At 48.7% G+C, this 18,607-nt stretch overlaps 2 protein-coding genes across 2 annotated transcripts in view; both read left to right on the top strand.

Moving 5' to 3' along the window:
- Window positions 1-15,640, top strand: part of CDR2L (cerebellar degeneration related protein 2 like) — a 20,283-nt gene extending 4,643 nt beyond the window's left edge. Inside the window, exons 2-5 of the mRNA XM_026861111.1 lie at window positions 8,360-8,472; window positions 9,765-9,913; window positions 10,855-11,019; window positions 12,849-15,640. Of these exons, the coding sequence (XP_026716912.1) occupies window positions 8,360-8,472; window positions 9,765-9,913; window positions 10,855-11,019; window positions 12,849-13,734 (1,313 nt within the window). The 3' untranslated portion in view covers window positions 13,735-15,640. The remainder of the gene's footprint in view (window positions 1-8,359; window positions 8,473-9,764; window positions 9,914-10,854; window positions 11,020-12,848) is intronic.
- A 589-nt stretch (window positions 15,641-16,229) lies between these two features.
- MRPL58 (mitochondrial ribosomal protein L58) overlaps window positions 16,230-18,607 on the top strand; it is a 5,014-nt gene continuing 2,636 nt past the window's right edge. The window contains exon 1 of the mRNA XM_026861286.1: window positions 16,230-16,238. Coding sequence (XP_026717087.1) covers window positions 16,230-16,238 — 9 coding nt within the window. The remainder of the gene's footprint in view (window positions 16,239-18,607) is intronic.

Below are 18,607 nucleotides of genomic sequence, written 5' to 3'. Positions count from 1 at the left end.
AGTGTGTATATATATATATATATATATATATATATATATATATATGTATTTTCATAGAATAAAAATTCCCCTGTGATGTGAAGGCAACAAGAAAACGGAGCATAAGAGAGCCCACATGATCATCTAAGATCTCCTTCTTGATATCTCTCACAGAAATTCCTTCCTACATCTGCTGAACCCCAGGCACATACTTCCAGCTGCAGGAGGGAGCAGAATTAGAGGAACTGCTGGAAAGGAAAGAAGGAGAAGCAAAGGGAAAAAAGAAAAAAAAATGTAAAAGACAGTTTTCCATATCTCACATCCTGAAACAATCAGCTAACAGTGGCATTTCTCCTTGGCAAGGCCATGTGTGAAGGATTTCTGGTCTGAGTCCTGAAGGACATTCCTGCCATGGCCTCCCTGAGCCCCAGGGACTGGGAGCCAAGGCACCGGCCACTAACACCCTGCACATGGAGGCTGTCCCTCCACCCCAGCATTTTCCAGTCCTCTTTCTTTCCTCCTGTACCAGTCAGTGCTGGCTGGTGACAGGGTGGATGCACTGACTCAGTGTGCCAGTCAGGAACCACTTAGAGCCGTGACAGCACCAGGGTCCAATCCTGCTCCTGCTAAAAGCACTGCCAGCGCCAGGCTTGTGCACAGCTTGCTTGCTCCTGCACACACTCGATCTCTGCTAAAAGGCCTTTCCCAGAGCAGCACAGTGGTATATTCTCACCTCACCCAGCTAATATATCTGCATGCTCACACCAAATGCATCATTAGGACTTCTAAAGCTTCTACTTAACCTGCTCAAAAACACATATGTGGGCCAAGAATTTATAAAAATATCTCTGATACAAAATACCCCAGAGAAATGAGACCAGATTTTATGTTAGAGTTTGTTCTTTGGGGTTTTTTCCATGAATATTTAACAAACAGTTGTAAACCTTCTCTCCAAAAGCTTACAGTTCTTTTAACAGTTTAAACAGCCTGTTCTTCTGCAGCCTTCTGGGAAGTCACTCCCGTTTATCCCATGTGCAGTGCAGCTGCCCTGGCACTGCTCAATTAACTTGTCTCCTCCTGAAGAATTCAGTCCTTCGAGTGTGTAGTAGCCATGTCCATGCTGACCTCTTCCAATTACACAGCTGCAGCAGTGTCAGCTGGAGTTAGAACATTATCATGCCGTCTTCCAAGTTTTCCTGGCCTACAAGCAAGTGTTGAGCCCTGGGAAGGCACACTGGGAGGGCATGGCTGAGCACTGGTCTCTGCAGGAGTAGGCAGAGCAAGGAGCAGCACAGCACATCCCCCCCGAGCATCAGTCCTAGCTTTAGGGACCCTGGTTTTGGTGTTGGGCTCCTGAAAGAGGCATTGCCCTACATCCTGGTCGGGACTAGTGGTGAACATAACACTGCCTTGAATACATCAAGTATCTCATCACTAGGTTTCCTTGCAAACTCAGACTGGAAGGCTACAGCACTGTGTTCTTGCTGTATGGCTCCACAAGTGGCAACAAACCTTCACCTGAGGTCAGGACCTCTTCCCACCTGAGCAGCATCTCCAGCCAGCACCCATAGCCAGGCACAAGGCAGCTGGGCTGTGTGTGAGCTTAGTACCTGGAGGAGCAGGGATTCAGAGCACTTCCCAGCAGTGGATGGGAAGGGAGCACTAGTGGGGCAGCAGCGTGTCAGATGATACACTTCTCTTTAAAGCCAAGCATAGGGGCTGCTAGAGGAGAGGTGGGCAGGTTTTTGCTGTTGCTGCAGAGGGTCAGACTTTTATCTGTAACACACGGCTGTGGAAGAAGGATCTTCTCTGTCCCTACGTGCCTCTGGCACATGAGAGGCAGCAGACAGGAGTAACCAGCAGCCATGGTGCTGGCAGTGGTCTTGGGGGCTGCTGCAGCTGCTCCTGGCAATTGTGCTGGAACTTGGTTGCTCCCTGAGAGACCAAACCACTCAGGACTGGGGGTCCCACCTGCCTCTCCCCAGCAAGAGGGCAGCAGGGCACCGAGTTGGCTGGCAAGGGCTCAGAGTAGGAGAATACATTGTGTGAGCACGAGCGGGGCTGGAGAGCTGACATGGTCGTGGCAGCCCATTGCTGTGGGCACCGTTCCCTGCCACGTGAACACACTGACCTGTCCTTCACAGGTCTCTTTGCTTGGGGCTCTGCACATGCACAGTACTGTGGTGCAGCAGCAACAAACAACGTGTAAAGTCTCTCTGGTGCTCATCCTCCCTGTTCATCCCGGGTCAGTTACAACCTCCTGCCCCCCACATACACCAAAACACACCGGGGAGATGAGATTGCTACATGGCAGCAATCCACATGTCTGTGTCTTTAGCTCTAAGAGTTAAAGCCTCTATTCATGGCTCTCTGCATCCCAGCATAATTAATTAGTTGGAGCTTTGTTGCCCGGAGGAGGGGTGCATGCAGGAAAGCACTGGCTGCCTTTCTGCCTCCTCTTTTCTTGCTTCTCCTCCCCAACAACGCCACTTGTATGTATTTATTTAGGACGCTTTCTGATCCAGGTGCACTATCAGAGCCTCCGAGCCGCCAGACATCGAGGTCTTTGAAACCATTTTAGCCTACAAGGCAAACACAGGCACCAAGGCTGTTTAGATAAGAGAACAGCAGGGAAAGACGCAGATGGGGCTCAGCCATGGTCTAATAACATACTCCATGTTATCATGCTCTAACAACTTGGCAAAACGCACGTTGATTGCTGTGGGCACAAGGATGGGACTGCTGTGCATGTGTTTGTACAGACACATACAGCTTATAAGCAGAGGTAACCATCCTAGGTTTCAAATGTTAATGTATAGGAGAGGCTTTGGGACACAGAATGATAAGAGGGCAGAAAGAAAAGGCAAATATCAATTAAATCAAAAAAGTCTGATGAGTATCTGAGAAGAATAAAAAAAGAAGAGATCATAGAAAGGAAATAATGAACAGGATTGATAAATACTGAAGGCAAGGAAGGGAGCAGCAGGGGCTGAGAAGGCTGGAGGGGTTCCCTGCGGCACAGCACAGTACAACAGTGCATCTCCGAGCCCCTCGTCAGGGTTTTCCACTCCTTGGTGGTGCCACTTTTGTTCAGGGGACCGGAGACAGCATGGAGGGAGCTGCTCCCCATTGCACTGTGCCTGCCTCAACACCCTGCAAACCACCTCTCTCTGCCACCACCTGAGCTCCCCACCTACCAGGGATGCTCACAAAGCCAAAGGCAGCCCATGGATACATAACAGATTACACAAAGGAAAGAAAAGGAAGAAAAAAGCAAGCAGGAAATCCACCAAATCTCATTAAGCTAACAGAAATGCCCGTGTGACCAACATCAGCTCAGTCCAGCTAGAGCCACAGTTTGAAACGAGGAGAGGAAGAGAGAGGCAGTGGCTGTTCTGCCAGGGGCTTCACGCACACCCTGTGCCTGCTCTCACCCAGCCCTGCCACAGGCATCTTCCCCCCCCTTGCTGCACTGAGCTGCTCTGCAAAGCAAACTCTGCCTTTGCAGTACACCTGATTACACCAAAACAGCAGGTCCCCATGAAAAATACACAGAACTTCAAGTGCAAAGCTGAATTGGGTAGCAACACCTGAGTTATGTCAGTGTAAAAAGGATGGAGAGTCCATGCACAGCAATAACACTGGTGCCTCTCTGAAAACTCTGCCTGGCCATAGAAAACACCATCATCTGTGGAATGTGCATGTTGAAAAGACTTTCCCAGGTTGTTTGCAAGATGCTGTTAGATGACACTTGCTTCTCTGCACACCAGCATGTTCCATTGCAAAGGCTTATAAAGGCTAAGTACACAGATTGCCTCCATCACCTGTCATAGAGCAGCAGTAAGTGATATACAAAAGATGATCTTCATTGTAATGTACCCAGACAGCACAATCCCTTGCAAGTAAGAAGAAAAATAAATGAGTAGCAAGTACACCCTACCCTGGGGTAAACCAGCATAGCATCATTTATTTAGATTTTGAAAGGAATAATTGCACCTACCCATGACTCTAAGTACCCATGTGTAATGAGGCAGACAGCAAATGCAATTAAATTAAACGTCAACAGCATTAAACATCAGTTCTTAATTCTCAACCTACCCCATCCATCAGCTAACAAGCACCCTGAACTTCCTCCAGAGACCTCCACACCAGAGCTCTGAGAGTGGCTCCTCCTCGCTCTTTAGCAGGTGAATTCACCATCTGCAGCAGTGGGAGAGAAGCAGCCCTTTCCCCAGCCCCACATTTAGGAAGGGACCAGAGTCATTCCTTCATAGATGCTTAGCTGGAAAGGACCCACAAATACATACACCATGAACCCCTGCGTTTTGGCACCACAAGCCAAAGGAATTCTATCACCCCTACAAGCCTGCTTGTCTCACAGGACAGGGAGAGGGTTGGGATATTTCAAGGTGAGGGGCAAAGCGCAGCACCCCTCACCTGCACTCGGAGCAGTGGGCATGTTCTTTCACAGCCTAAACACATGAATCCCTCGATGCAAGAGACACAACAGGGGACTGCTCAAAGCAGCTGCTCCAGATGGTGACTGTCTCCAGAAAGCCGTATTTACAAGGACCATCTGAAGAGCTACCACATCACCGTCACACAACGAGCAACTGAAACCTCTCCTGCCCGGCACCAGGCTTACGCTCCCCCGAAGCCAAAACCAGGAGACGCTGGAGGAAATGCCCTCTTCAGAGAACAGGACATGGCAAAGACTGCTCTGCCCAAACAGATGCAGGCCAGTGCTGGGAAGGCAGAAACGGCTCCAAACCCTCTCTGAGCATCATGGGGGCGCTCAGTTCCACAGCAGCCCCGTGCAGCACCCATCTGCCTGTGCCAGCGTTACCACAGGATGCTGTGGCAGGGGAATACCCTGCAGTTTGTTCCTTGGCCTCTTTCGGTCAAAGACAACCTGCTACTGCTTTTGGATCTGGATTTTTTTTTCAAGTTTCCTCAGTGAAACAGAGGTAGCAGAATTATCACTGGGCTGCTGATCTCTGCAGCTCGGGGATGGCTGCCTCCTCGATGCACTGCCCTGCCATGCTCCCCTGTACCAAGTGCTGCTCGGATTCAACTCCCGCTCCTTTCCCACCATATGGTCTCTTTTCTCTTCCCCTCCCTCCTTGCTCAGATGCCTTTCCTGAAGCTTGCAGAGAAATGCAGCCTCCCTCCCTCCTTTTGCTTTGCTCCATAGGCACAGATCTTTGTCTGGGGACACGGGATGTCTCCTTGACTGGTGTTAATTAGAGGGGTCACGTCAACACTTGTGGTACTGAGAGCCAAAGGGCACCAAGCTAGTGCTTCCCAGGACAGTTTGCATCTGCAGTCCTCTCCCAAACAGGGTTTGGGCAACACCCAGGCCCCCATTTTTTAAGTTGAATGTTGGCCGTTTCATGGCAGTGCCTTCAGCACAGACAGGCTGCAGAGGGATCGGGCACATCAAGCAGACCCACAGCACGGTCACTCCCCACCACTCTATTTCTCCTTCTGCATCGAGAAGGGAGGGGGAAGGGAGGCATCAGCATATCTGCTAAATTAGGGCAAGTCATACAGCACTGATGGCTGATCTGGCAGTGGAGAAGCGAAGAGGACTACAAAAACTTGTGGGGAAGCTACAGTACTATGCAGAGAGAATCCCCAAATTCCTAAACAGTTCTTTTTCCCCCAAACAACTTGGGGAAATTTCACATTCAGCCTCAGGTTTTCGAGGCCCCCAAGGAGAGGAGCTGCTCCTCCAGCCCGTGCAGCATCACAATTAGTGCAAAGATCAAGAGTGATCTTGTCTAAAGACAATATTAAAGCACTGCCATGCAGCATCCCCTCCCTCCCCACAGTCCCACAGCCTGGGGGACACCAACAGGTGGGGAAGAGGACTCAGGCACAAGGAGTGTGGATGAGACAGGATTACCAAGGATGCTTTGGCTGGTTGGCAAGCAGAGCATGAGCAAGCGTGTGTGTGACAACAGCTGAAGCAGTTAAAGACACTAAAAGAATCAATTCCCCCATGTCCTTCGAGCCTGGAGTCTCCCAGGCCCTTATGCTCAAAATGAAAATGAAGAATCAATTTCCTCCTCAGAGCTCAGCCCCTTTCTTTCCTCTTTCCCACTTGTCCCCAAACGCTGCCCATTTCCCCCATTAAATTATTGCTGACAGAGCCCTTTAAATTACAATGCAGGATCTTGCACTGCCTAATCCACTTAACTCTACCCCAGCTGATTAAATTGGATGCCATATGGTGGGAGAGCACTGGTGTAATCCGTAGGGACGGAGACACACTTGACTCATTACCTGGAGCGCAGCACGGAGCCCTCTCGCTACGCGCCTCTGCGCCGGGGCCCTGCTTGCTGCAAGGGATGCAATTTGCAAGGTGCCAGTCTCCAGCAACGACACCAGCTCTGGCGAGGTGGCTGTGCCATTAAACACAGCCCCAAGCAGCTTAAAGGCACAAATTGTCCTCCAGCTCTACTGACATCTGGCTGTTCCCCCGTCCCCAGCTGGCGCAGTAAACACTCAGCCTCCCAAGGGCACTTTGGAAACCGAGGAAATTTGGTGCTTGGAAAAAAAAAACATAGGTGAGGAGGTCTGTCTATGGGGAAATGTGCCAATGTCTTGATTGCACTGATATAGTTGTGATTGCAGCCCACAGACCAGGTCACTGTGCAATGATGAGGATTATAATAAAAAAAGGTCACAGGCTCGGATAACACCCTGCAATGCAGGCCACAGCTGGAGAGCACATTCCCATGGTAAAGGGGAGATTTGAGGACACACTGAGCAGCTGTTGGCTGGACCACAGCTGGGGAGCCAGCCCTCCGGCACTGCTGGAGCCACACAGAAAGAAACACTGCTATCACCCAAACTAATAACATATCAGCACGTACCACAGTGCAGCATTATCCATCAGGAAAGCCCCATCCCAAGCACTGACAGCACGAGTAGCACTCCTCCCAGCAAGCACTCGTGTCTGAGGTCAGCATGAGCCTCATTTCATGATGTGCCGTTTGAAGTGAGACATCAGTGATTTTCCCAGGCTCAGAATACATCCTAGGTGTCCTGGTTCCCCTCTTGTCTTAGTGACCGAGTATCCCTCTTTCCCAACCAGCTGCATGGCCAGATTAACTACTGGAAAAAATTATAGCTGCTCTCAGCTCTGGCAGAGCCTGTGCAAAATACATGATAAACTGCAGACTAGAGAGGAGCATTCCAACAGGCTGAGAAAACACCAGGGCAGGAGACCCAAGTCCTCTCACACACTGCAGGACTGCCACTCCTGAAAAAAAAAAAAAATCTAAACATTTTACCCAAAAATTTTAATCTAAAACTGCACAATAACCATATCGGAGAAAGAAAGAGCATCAGGACCTGTTTCCTTACCTTTTGAAGGTTTAGGGTCAGATTTTCAGTCTGCCACCGTAAGAGCTAGAAACTTATCTCTGAAAGCACCAAGAAAAATAGAAACCCACATAATCCTAGGAGGTCAGGCTTTAAGAAGACAACCCATTTCGGTGAAAGCAAAGGGGTGTTATCAGAGCCACCTGAGCCATCTCAGGCCCACAAACAGCATCGCCTGAGGTGCTCAAGCTTTGGGCAATACAGGACCCACAGGGTCCTGGGACTTTTTATTTACCCACAAGGCAGCAAACCCAATATTTTAAGCAGGTTACACTGTCAACATCTGTTTTTCCCTGCACTTCTCCCAAAGTTGAACTATTTCAGTAGTTTCCTAAGGGCAGAGAGTGAACATAAAGCAGTTTGTCCTTACCCTGGAGCTGCCCCAAGGAAAGAGCCGCAGTCCCAGCCAACACAGAATTTCCTGGGTGGTAGATGCAGGAGGTGCTTCCAGCCCCCTCAGGCCACGAGTGGTTTTATTACTTATGTCAGTCTATTAGCGGGTGATGGATGGAGGCTGACAGGGAAGGCAAGGCACTCCCTTCATTAGAGATAATAATATAATTTACAGAGCATCCCCAAGGCTCTGCGGAGCTTTACCAACCTTCGCTCTCATTCTGACAGATGTTGAGCCCCTCTCAGCCCCACAAATCTCGGTGATAGGGATGGAGGTGCTGGGGCCTGATCCTGGCTACGCAGTGTGTAGTGCAGTGCAGAAGGGTTACAGAGCCAGCCAGGCACCAAATCCTCATTGCATGACAGAGCTGCACAGGTCCTGAGCTCAGCCTCCCCTTGTTCCTGCAGCCCAGCAAGACAAAAGAGGCCAGATCCTGTATGTCCCATAAGCATGCATCCATGTCAAAATCTGCCAATTAAACCAGTTGTGTACAAAATGTGCTACTGTATTTGGTGCGGTGGCATTCAGGGACCCTGCTGCATCCACCCGCAGAGCCACAGGAACTGCAGCAGCTTTTTCCCATCTGCTTTTCAGACTTGCATTTGGCTGCGGAGCTGGGGAAAACGCTGCTGGAGCGCAACAAAGAGCTGGAGGACTCCCTGCAGCAGATGTACGCCACCAATGAGGAGCAAGTGCAGGAAATTGAGGTAGGAACACAGTCAGGCCAAGGGTGGGGATGGGAGCTGCCTGGTCACTGCTGTCACCTAAGGGCAATGGTGGGGATGGGGCGCTTCCACCAATGCCAACAGCTCAGATGCCAAGAGAAAGGAAGAACTGAACCATGGGCATGGGAATTAAAGCCCATCCCAGCCTTGGAGAGGATCCACTTTCCTAACTGGGATTTTCCCTCTTCTGACATCCCCACCCCCTGCCCAGATGTGCACGCCAGACTTTGGCACCAGGTTGCATCTGGGTCACGTTTGACCTTTCTCTGCCTATCCACCAGCCTTCAAGCTCATTTCTCTTTGCTCTGCTAAACCTTTCCCTGGATTACAGTTATTTATAATCACGTTTGTTCCCAGCTGGTCCCTCGGCACCCCCATAACACAGCCCCCCTTGTCTGAGGCATAAAATAGCTCTTTCTCCAAGAGCTGCAATCTAAACCACTGTTTCAAGTATCCTTTGGGGTCAGGGCAGTATTTCTAAGAACCCACAGAACTGAGCTTAGAGGCTTAAACCTGCTGTGCCAGGAGGGTTTTCATCCATTGGAAAACTTCTAGGGATTTGTGAATTAAAAAAGATTGGAAACTCCCTGATTTAAAAAGACATAGGGCAGAGGATGGCTGTGAGTTCACAAGAGCAGCACACAATGGCTGCAGGGATCTGACAGCTGATGTCCGAGGAAGCTGGTGGATGGATTTAGCCATCCCCCCAAGCAGCCCTTCAGAAGCAAGTCCACTGCAGGATTTGGGATCTGGTCCCAGCTGAGGGCGAGCTCTTGGGTAAATGCCCCTCTCCCAGTCTTCGCAGGATGAAATCTTGCGATGACAGACTCACAGAAAAGCATCTGCAAACACAGAAACTGCTGATCTCATATTTCACAGACTCAGAGTTTTAGCCTGAATTCCCAAAGAAATGCAGCTTCTGCAATTGATCTGTCAGACGATCCAATAACCAACCAGCCCATTTCAGACAACTCTGGTGAAGGGTCACAGTCTCAGGGATATCAACTTCCTCTGGGTACTGGGAATAAAAAAACAGCTGAATAGAGAGAGATTGAGGTTAGTACCCTTCACAGAGGGCAGGGAAAGTTCAATTATATTTTAGACGCAAAACTACAGTGGGCAGGGGTTATGAATATTTCAACTGTGGGAGAGACTTCAACCAGGCAGAGAATAAATCAGCAATAAAACACATTATCAGAGGAGGAAGAGGCTGCAGAAATTTCAGCTTGTGAAACCTGGAATTTGGAGTGTTTCTGTTTCACTTTTTCTTGCAGTACCTGACCAAGCAACTAGAGATGTTGCGGCAGATGAATGAACAGCATGCGAAAGTCTACGAGCAGCTGGACCTGACAGCACGGGACCTGGAGCTAGCTAACCAGAAGCTTGTGCTAGAAAGCAAGACATCCCAACAGAAGATTCAGTGGTATGGCCTCCCCTCCTCCCAGCACTGTGATGCTGTACCCAAGAGACCTTCATCTCACTTTTCCCCTGCCCCAAAGCGCAGCATGTCCTTGCTATTTAAGCTATTCTCTTATCAGTCGGGTTTTGCAGCTATTTACAACACAAGCTCATTGCACCGATGCTGGATAGCAGAGGTCAGCCAGAGCACAGACACCCCTGGGACAAAGGCAGGATAAAGGAGTGTCTCAAGCTGCCAGGAGAGAGGCACAGCAGCCTCTCCTCGGATGTGTTTCCTTGAAGAAGAGGCACATAATATCAGGGAGGTCCCCAGCACGCAGCCGAGCAGAAACACTAGGCACAGATCCAGCATCTAATGAAATCCTGGCTAGTCCGTGCTGAAATACCAGTTTATCAATAACATTTCTTGCCTAAAACAAGCCCACGATCAAGGTCATCCCTGGAAACAACAAACTAAGCCATGTCCTTGCAGTGCAGAATCTTTTGTGAATGACTGCAGAAACAGTTTCAGAGCAGAATGCAAACTTTATTCACAGCCAGAATAAAACTAAATCTCTGCCCAGTCTCTCTGTGTTTATCTCTACAAAATAAACAAAAGGAAGAGAGTAAATAGTTCTCCTGCTTGTTTTTCGTGCAAAGACATTCCCAGATAGTGTTTATATCCCAGAGGTGACTGTTTTAGTCAACAGATTTGGGGATAGAGGGTCTCAAATCAGTACAATTTCTTGCTTCCCTTTCCACTGCTTCAGTCTTCCACCCTTTTCTACAAACACCCCCATTCAAGAGTAACCATGCAAAGATCAACCACTGCCATGAAAAGCAAGTGCTGTCTGTTCCTGGGGCACACACTAGAAACTGGAATCACCTTCCATAGACTAGGAAAAAACAGCTTTGAAGGACCTGTAGTGCCTAACTCCTCATCGGCACTCCCTTCTCTCTCTGCAGCTTGACAGAAACAATCGAGGGGCTGCAGAACCAAGTGGAGGAGCTGCAGAAGCAGGTGGAGGAAATGCGGAGCTTGGAGCAGCTCCGCATTCGGCGGGAGAAGAGGGAGCGACGCCGAACTATCCACACCTTCCCCTGCCTTAAGGAGCTGTGCTCCAGCCCCAGGTACTGCACCCTGCCTTTAGCAACCCCTCCAACCTTCTCCCTCCAACTCCTCTGCCTGTGAACAGGGGATGCGGGGATGAGGGACCCCCTCTGGGGGTGCACAAACCCCACACACACACCCCCACAGAGATCTAGGCTCTGCATCAAAGCCTGAAACTGGGTGCTGGAGGTGAAGGGAGGACCCCCTCTCTCCTGCCCACCTGCCTAAGCAGGCGGCATTGGCAAAGCAGAGCCTTCATGATCCCAGCATCAGCGATGCCTCAAATGAGACATAAGCTCTTTTTCAGAGGGCAAGAACAGCTACTCAGGAGGATCTGGATACCTCATGCAGCTGTGCTGGGCCAAGCTACAAGGGACAGGCATTGCCTGGAGGGGCTGGGACTCTCCTGGCACGTTGGCAGGGAGCTGTGCAGGAGCATGCACCGACAGGACACACTGCTTGAGCTCTAGACAGCTCAAACCAGCCTCTCCCAGTACAGCCCACCCAGTAACACATCATGTGAAGAGGACCCTCACCTCGAGCTGCCTGCACAGCTTCCCTTTCCAAACCAGCACAGCCCATTATCCCTTTGCAGCTGCCTCCTAGCACAGTATCAGCACATCTGGCTCACTGAAACCAGTTGAGATGGTGTTTTTTCTCCTGTATGACTCCAGTAGCCCCAGGAGCACTAGTCACACACCAAGATACACCGTGTGCTGCCAAGTGCTGTACATACACCTTCAGCACTATTGCACACTTGATCCTCCTTAAAAGCCAGCCACTGTGTTAATTCACTGACCTCGTGAGGACATTTCTTGCTCAGCTTTGTTCATAATAGAGGCTTCTTTAAATAGATAAGCAATCGATAAACTTTGTTACTGAAAGCATTCCTATGCCAGAGGATACAAACAAAAGACACTTTTACCACAGAAGCAATGGGGATGTTTATGAGGCCATAACCTAACCCCAAGCCAAATCCACTTAATGTCTCTGTGGCTCTTGTCCCTCCAGCACCCCAATCCCACTCTCCCCCCAGTGCCTCGGGACCTTAGTTCGGCTTGCAGCTCTGCAGTTGGCTCTGAAGGTCAGGCTGCCCTTCAGTAACTTGGAAATCTGTTCAATACCCCCACACACACCAGTCATGCCTCCCAGGGGAAGCCACAGTCCTTGCTCTTTTCTAGTCAGTTCTAACCAGATAGGATGCCATGGGCACTTCACTGAGGAGCAGAAAAATCTGATTTCCCAACAGCAACATGATGGAAGGGGGAAGTGCTTGTTATCAGTTCCCAGGCAATGAGGAAGGGGCAGCTCTGTCAAAAGCCTCTGTCTGCCTCCCTTGCTGTGTAAGTCTTCTCCCACTCTGGAGCACCTCCCAGACACAGGACAGCAGAGCCTGTGCTTCTGGTTTTTGGCTGGGTGAGGTTTGGGGTTGCTGGCAGATGCAGTGAGTGGCTGATGAACTCCAGCAGGAAAAACTCAAAGCCTTCTACTTTCAGCTCAGACTGGTAGCACTTGAACATTCATCCTTGCTTCACAGCAATGTTGGTGGCTTGTCCATTAACCAGATGAGTCTTTTACTTTTTAGGGTTCCGTTTCCCTCCTGTCTTTCATCACTCCTATCAAATGAGACTGCAGGTTCTCTGGGACAGACTGGCCTCTGTGTTCAGAAGAGCCCCAGCCACACCTTGTGGTCTCTTGGCACATGGCAGGAGGCATATCTCACTCCTTGAGCTCAGGTTACCTCCTTTCTGGGCATCGGTGGAATTACTTACATGACAATAAGACACAACGAGTCCCTCATGGACTGTCACTTAGTCAGACTCTCTCAAGAGTCTTTCTTCTCTTTCAGGTATGAGGATGCATTCCAGGTCCACAGCTCTTCCACAGAGTTTAACCAGAAGCCCTTGGAGAGGGAGAATGAGCGTCTCCAAGCCATGGTGAACTCCCTGAGGTCTCAAGTCAACCAGGAGAAGCAGCGGAAGGAGAGGGTTGAGCGAGAGTACACGTCTGTTATTCAGGAGTACTCGGACCTCGAGCAGCGGGTGTGCGAGATGGAGAACTGCAAACTGCGCATCAAGGAACTGGAAGCAGAGCTCCTAGAGCTGCAACAGATGAAACAAGTCAAGAAGTATTTGCTCAGCAGAGAAGACAACTTGTCCGAGGCCCTCCTTGAGCCGCTGAATAACGCCCCAGAAGCAGACTACATCGACCTCTCTGAGGAGGAGGGAGGAAAAAGTCATGGGCCATCAATGACACCTTCCCCAAACCACCCTGTTCGGAAAAGCTGTAGTGACACAGCCCTCAACGCCATCGTGACCAAGGATGCCGTGAGTCGGCACGAGGGCAATTACACGCTGCACGCTAACAACGTGCGCAAACGGGGCATGTCCATCCTGAGGGAAGTGGACGAGCAGTATCACGCCTTGCTGGAGAAGTACGAAGAGCTCCTAAGCAAATGCCGGCAGCACAAGGACAGTGTGCGCCACACAGGGGTCCAAACGTCCCGGCCCATTTCTCGTGACAGCTCCTTCAGAGACTTCCGGGGAGAGGGACATGAGTTGGAAGAGCGGAAAACCATGGAGAAGACCATCAGCAAACACGTGGAGGCGGTGGACAAGCGGCTGGAGCAGAGCCAGCCTGAGTACAAAGCTCTTTTTAAGGAGATCTTCTCCCGCATCCAGAAAACAAAAGCAGACATCAATGCCACAAAGGTGAAAAACAAGAGCAGCAAATGAGTGCTGCCTCTCTGCAAACTCCCACGTGCAATCGCAACAGTCAAGTCTTCTCTTCAGCCCCAGGAAACGCCACGTGGCTCCACTGCTTTGAAGGTTCAAGAGGTCTACAAGCAAGAAAATGTCACGGAGACCTAACTCAGTTTTTTAAACTTGGGCTCCGGACAACTCGTTGGGACAACTGTACATTGTAGTTAGAGGATTTCAGAAGCTGTATGACGGATCTCTGCATGAGTTGCTGCCGCTGCCAGACATCACAACAGCAACGTTAACCACACCACAAAAAAAGAAAACCGATCGCCTCCTCCACCCTTTTCAGCTTGTCTCACAGCCCAATTATCTGCAAGCAAAAGCCTGGATGTCCTCCAGCACCCTGCCACAGCTGGAGCGCAGTGTTTCAAAGTAAGACAAAAAGAACTTCAGGGTCTGCTCCAGCACACCAGCCCAGCCCTCCACTTTGGTTTTATGGCTAAGAACCTACGCTTGTACCCAAGAGACTTCTGTCTACGCCTTTCCCTTCCCCAAAGGGCAGTATGTTCTTGCTATTTAAGCCATTCTCTTATCAGTCAGGTTTTTCAGCTATTTACAATGCAAGCTCATTGCAACTGGAAAAACTTGAAGAGAAACATAAAACTGATTGTTCTGTCTTCATCAGCATCGCTTAGTATTTCAGTCCATACTCTCCAGACTTTGTAGGCACATGGGATATCCTCGCTTTCAATCTGCACCAGTATTTCAGCCCAGGTGAAGCACTGTGCCTGGTAGGAACTTGATGACCAAGGCTTTCCCATCAGCTAGACAAGAAGTGCTATTACAGTATCAGACACGCTTTCATCTCCTGGTCTGGGTACCAGCCCTCTGTGCTGTGCTCTTCAAGAGGTTGTCATTGCCCCGTTGTAGCAAACTCCTCAAATACAGCTTGCATGGGCTTGCAAAACTGACTACCAGTGACTTGCATGCAAGCAGAAGGACAAAGCATCTTACGGCGTCAGGAGCTCTGGCCCTGGCAGTAGTGCCGACCACACCTTGCCCCACACTTTTGCTCTGAACATCTCCCCAGCCGAGAGGACAGATTTCAGTTTTCTGCTGAAAATAATCTTTCTTGGCTGAGATACTGTCTCCAAAGGTTGTCACCTCTCATGTTCCAGTTCACTTTCCAGCACTGATATCTCCTCACTTTTGCTTCCACAGACATGCAAACACACAGCCAAAAGGCCACTGCAGTCTCAGGAATCACCAGTTTCCATTTTTCATGAACTAGATGGTGACCTCATATGGTCAGACACATGTTTTAGGCAGAGAAGCAGCATTTCATTACAGCTTAGGCAACACCCTGAGCATTGAGCCACAAAAAATTGAGCAGTTCAGTGTAAGCTACCTATTCTGTACAAGCCTGGAGAAAAACCAGGCCAGATTTGGATTCTATTTTCACCAGTTTGCATCCCAAAATCTTGGGTAAATGGTTGGGATTTTTGCAACATTGAGGTAAATAAATGAGAATGTTGATTGGGAGGGGGAAGACTGTTAAAATGTAATGTCAAGGCCCTAGACTTGAAGGATAATTACAAGGAGCTACTTTACTTTCACTCATCATGGAATTAATGCAAAAATACTCCCCAGAATACCCTATTTTGTTAAGCTGAGTACCACAGAGGTAAGTTGGCAGGAGTGCAATGCCCAAACCATACCTGCTCTAGAAGTCTTCTCTTCAAACCATCCACCACCAACCGCTCTGCTCTTCCACACTCTGCATTTTGAGGTGCCCTATGGCCCCAAACTCAAGAAACATTAGGAGCCATACGCACGACCGTGGCTACCAGCTCTGTAATAACAGTATGGAGAACCTTCATGCCTTATTTATTTATAATGGAAAGCAGTTGTCTAATAAAATAAAATAAATAAAAATGAACAACAGCAACAAAAGCAGCATTGTTGATTTTCTTGGAGCATTCACCACCCTATTAATTCAACATTTGTAGCAAGGAATAGCTGAAGCAATGTTGGTTTAAGTCAGCCAGTGTTTACCCTGCAGTCATCTGGTTGCTGCAGGGGTGTGGGAAGAGGATCGCCTTCACTTTCCATTTTAAACAACCCCATGTGAATCAGCATCACAGTTAAGTGGACAGCAATATATTTTCAAATGCTTTATTCTCTTCTTGAATAAAAGAAACACCAGTATTCCCAAAGACAAGACTTTCTTTACAGCTCTTTTTACTTTAAGAACAGCAGAAGAGTTATTTCTTTGATTTTCATGTACAATTTGGGTCAAGAAAATGCTTCAGGCTCCCTTGCAGAAAGCAGAGAGAATATGCTGAAGTATATTGCTGCATTATTTATATAACATACAATTTATGCACTTGGACTGCTAACATTTGCCACACTATAAAAACCCCTCTCTTTTGTCAGCTCTGAAGTCTCTGTAAAACTGCACCATTTCTAAGCTTGCAATTCAAATGCTATTTTTGTTTTGGTCTTTCTTGAAAACCACGCATCCAAAAATGACTGATGTAAGGAACATGATATTAGTATTTGGCTTAACAAAGGAACAGCTGCCGTATATCAGCAGTTTGTTCAGCAAAGTGCTGAGGGCATTTTTTTTCTGCATCCAAAAATATTAGTGGCCATATATATATGTCCTGATGACTCTGTGAGTCAGAGTCACTTGATTTTTTTCTTAAGTGAGGCTTTCAGCAATCAAAGGAGGAAAATATAACCATCTTCTGGCCTTTTATGACACCTTCTATGTAAACTTTTCAAATTGCTTTGAAAACACCAAGGAAAACTGCACAACTCCATTAAGAGGTAAGAAAAGAGTATTAAGCAACCACACTACTCACCACAGAAACTGGTCTAATAGAGAGCAACAGCTATTTAATAGCACACCCCAATGACTCGAGACAGAAGGAAAAATACTGCATGCAATTAAAGTGGATGATAAAAAGTATGATATAATAGAAAATAATTATTAATTTCAGCATTTGGCAAAACCGATGACCTATTCAGCTCACACCATTAAGATCAATAAGGGTACAGCTTGTCAAGAATTCTGTTTTATGCTGAATTTGAAAGATGACATTTAGACAAGTGCATTGCCATTAGATCTAGTGTGGCTTCTTACCTCACCACCAGTTTGAATAACCCTTCAGAAAAGCACCCATCATTACAAATAGGGATGGACCATTTGAGACACAAATTCAAGGGGTTTACAGAGCTCAAACTCTCACGGGGAAGGAGATTTGCTGATTCAGCAGTCTTCCCTCTCTTAGAGGAGCTGAGACCTTCTGGAAAGCCCCTCAAAGTCCTGATCTGGTCTTACATCAATGGCTTGTGCCTTTGCTCACACGAGCAATTGGCTCCTTGGACACATCAGCTTTTGCATCAGGTTTCAGGGATGACTCCTTACAGCTCTTGCTCACCAGTAACCACCACCACCAAATGGAGTGTTGCTTTCTAAGCCAGCACCAGTACCGTGGCAGCTCATTTTTTCAGCTTAGAAGTCAAAAGCCTGGCTCTGCTTGGGTCACGCCAAACTAAGACCTTGTCATCCCAAGCCCTGCCTGCCAGGAAAGCTGTTTCCAGCCATGCAAGCAGAGATCACGCTGCTGTTTACCAGGGCTCTTTGGACATCTGCATCCACCAACACAGTGTGGGAATGAAGCAGAACCAGAAAAATGTCCTTTTAGATGGGTCTGGCTTCAACTGTGTGACCTTCAAGCTCCTTTCCCAGCCTCTGTGTGCACCACACAATGACACCGTCCTTGGTGTGTGTCACCAGCACAATAACAACGCCGACATGTTTGACAACAGTTGGTAAAATGAGTCATCCTCCTTTGAGTATTTTACCCATCCCTCTGGCTACAAATCACAAACGTTTACCTGTTCCCTGTTAGAAATTAAGGTCACCAGATGGCATGGTTTGTCTCTGACAGTTCTGGTTTTTTCCTTAAAGCATTCTGTTTCCAGCCGAGTTTTGATGGGGGAAACAGAGCAGAAGAACCCCAGGACACTGAGATTCAATTAAAAAAAAAAAGCGTGGAGCCCTGTGGCCCCCTGAGCACTGCTCAGCCGCAGTCAGGGCAGACTGACCACCAACACTGAGGACTTGCTGCTTTCCCAAGGACCGAGTTTCCTGATTCTGCGCTGATTATCTAGATGGGACCCAGCTCGGATCCTTAATCACACACTGTCTTTGTATCAACTTAAAAATACCCATTTTGACTTCACCCAGAGTTTTAAACAAAAGATCATCAGCTCCTGTCAAAATACCAGAGTAAATGACAGCCCCATCCCTGCCTGTGCATTTTCCTACTGCCAGAAATAGCAATCCCCACCCCTCTCGAATGCACAGCCTCCTTGTCAAGCCAAGCTGACAGTTCCCACAAGAGTAAGAGATGAAGGATTTCCACAAGTGCTTCACTCCCCTGCATCCCCCATCCACCTTGGCGTCTTTCTTGCAGACCTGGAGACACGTCTGTGCTGCTCTGTCAGCATTCAAAAAAACCCAACTATATATATACACACGTATATATATAAAAGTTTTTAGCACTCTTGAGCAGATAAAAATCTGAAACCTCCCAGGTGCAAAAACAAGACAGTACATAAAAAATGCTGGATGTATCTTCGCTGTTACACCCATCCGTCACTGCTCAGCTTGCAGAGGTGTGGGGCGCAGGCAGGAGCGTGCTGTCCCCCACTGCTGCCTTCACCACGGGGAGCTGGAAGCGACCTGCCCAAACCAGCCCCTGGTACCTGCCCCTGGGCCTCTCACACCCCCCTGCCCCGCTTCCCTGCCCCACGGCTCACACCAGGCCACCACTCAGGCACCTCCCCAGCAACCTCATCCCCAGCCATCCCACCCCCCCTCACAGCAGGGCCT

The sequence above is a fragment of the Athene cunicularia genome (genome assembly GCF_003259725.1).
Source record: "Athene cunicularia isolate RWA chromosome 18 unlocalized genomic scaffold, athCun1 chr18_part1, whole genome shotgun sequence".
NCBI classification, from domain to species: Eukaryota; Metazoa; Chordata; class Aves; order Strigiformes; family Strigidae; genus Athene; species Athene cunicularia.
The sequence above is the reverse complement of the archived record's forward strand: the minus strand, read 5'-3'. Positions and strand labels throughout refer to the sequence as shown.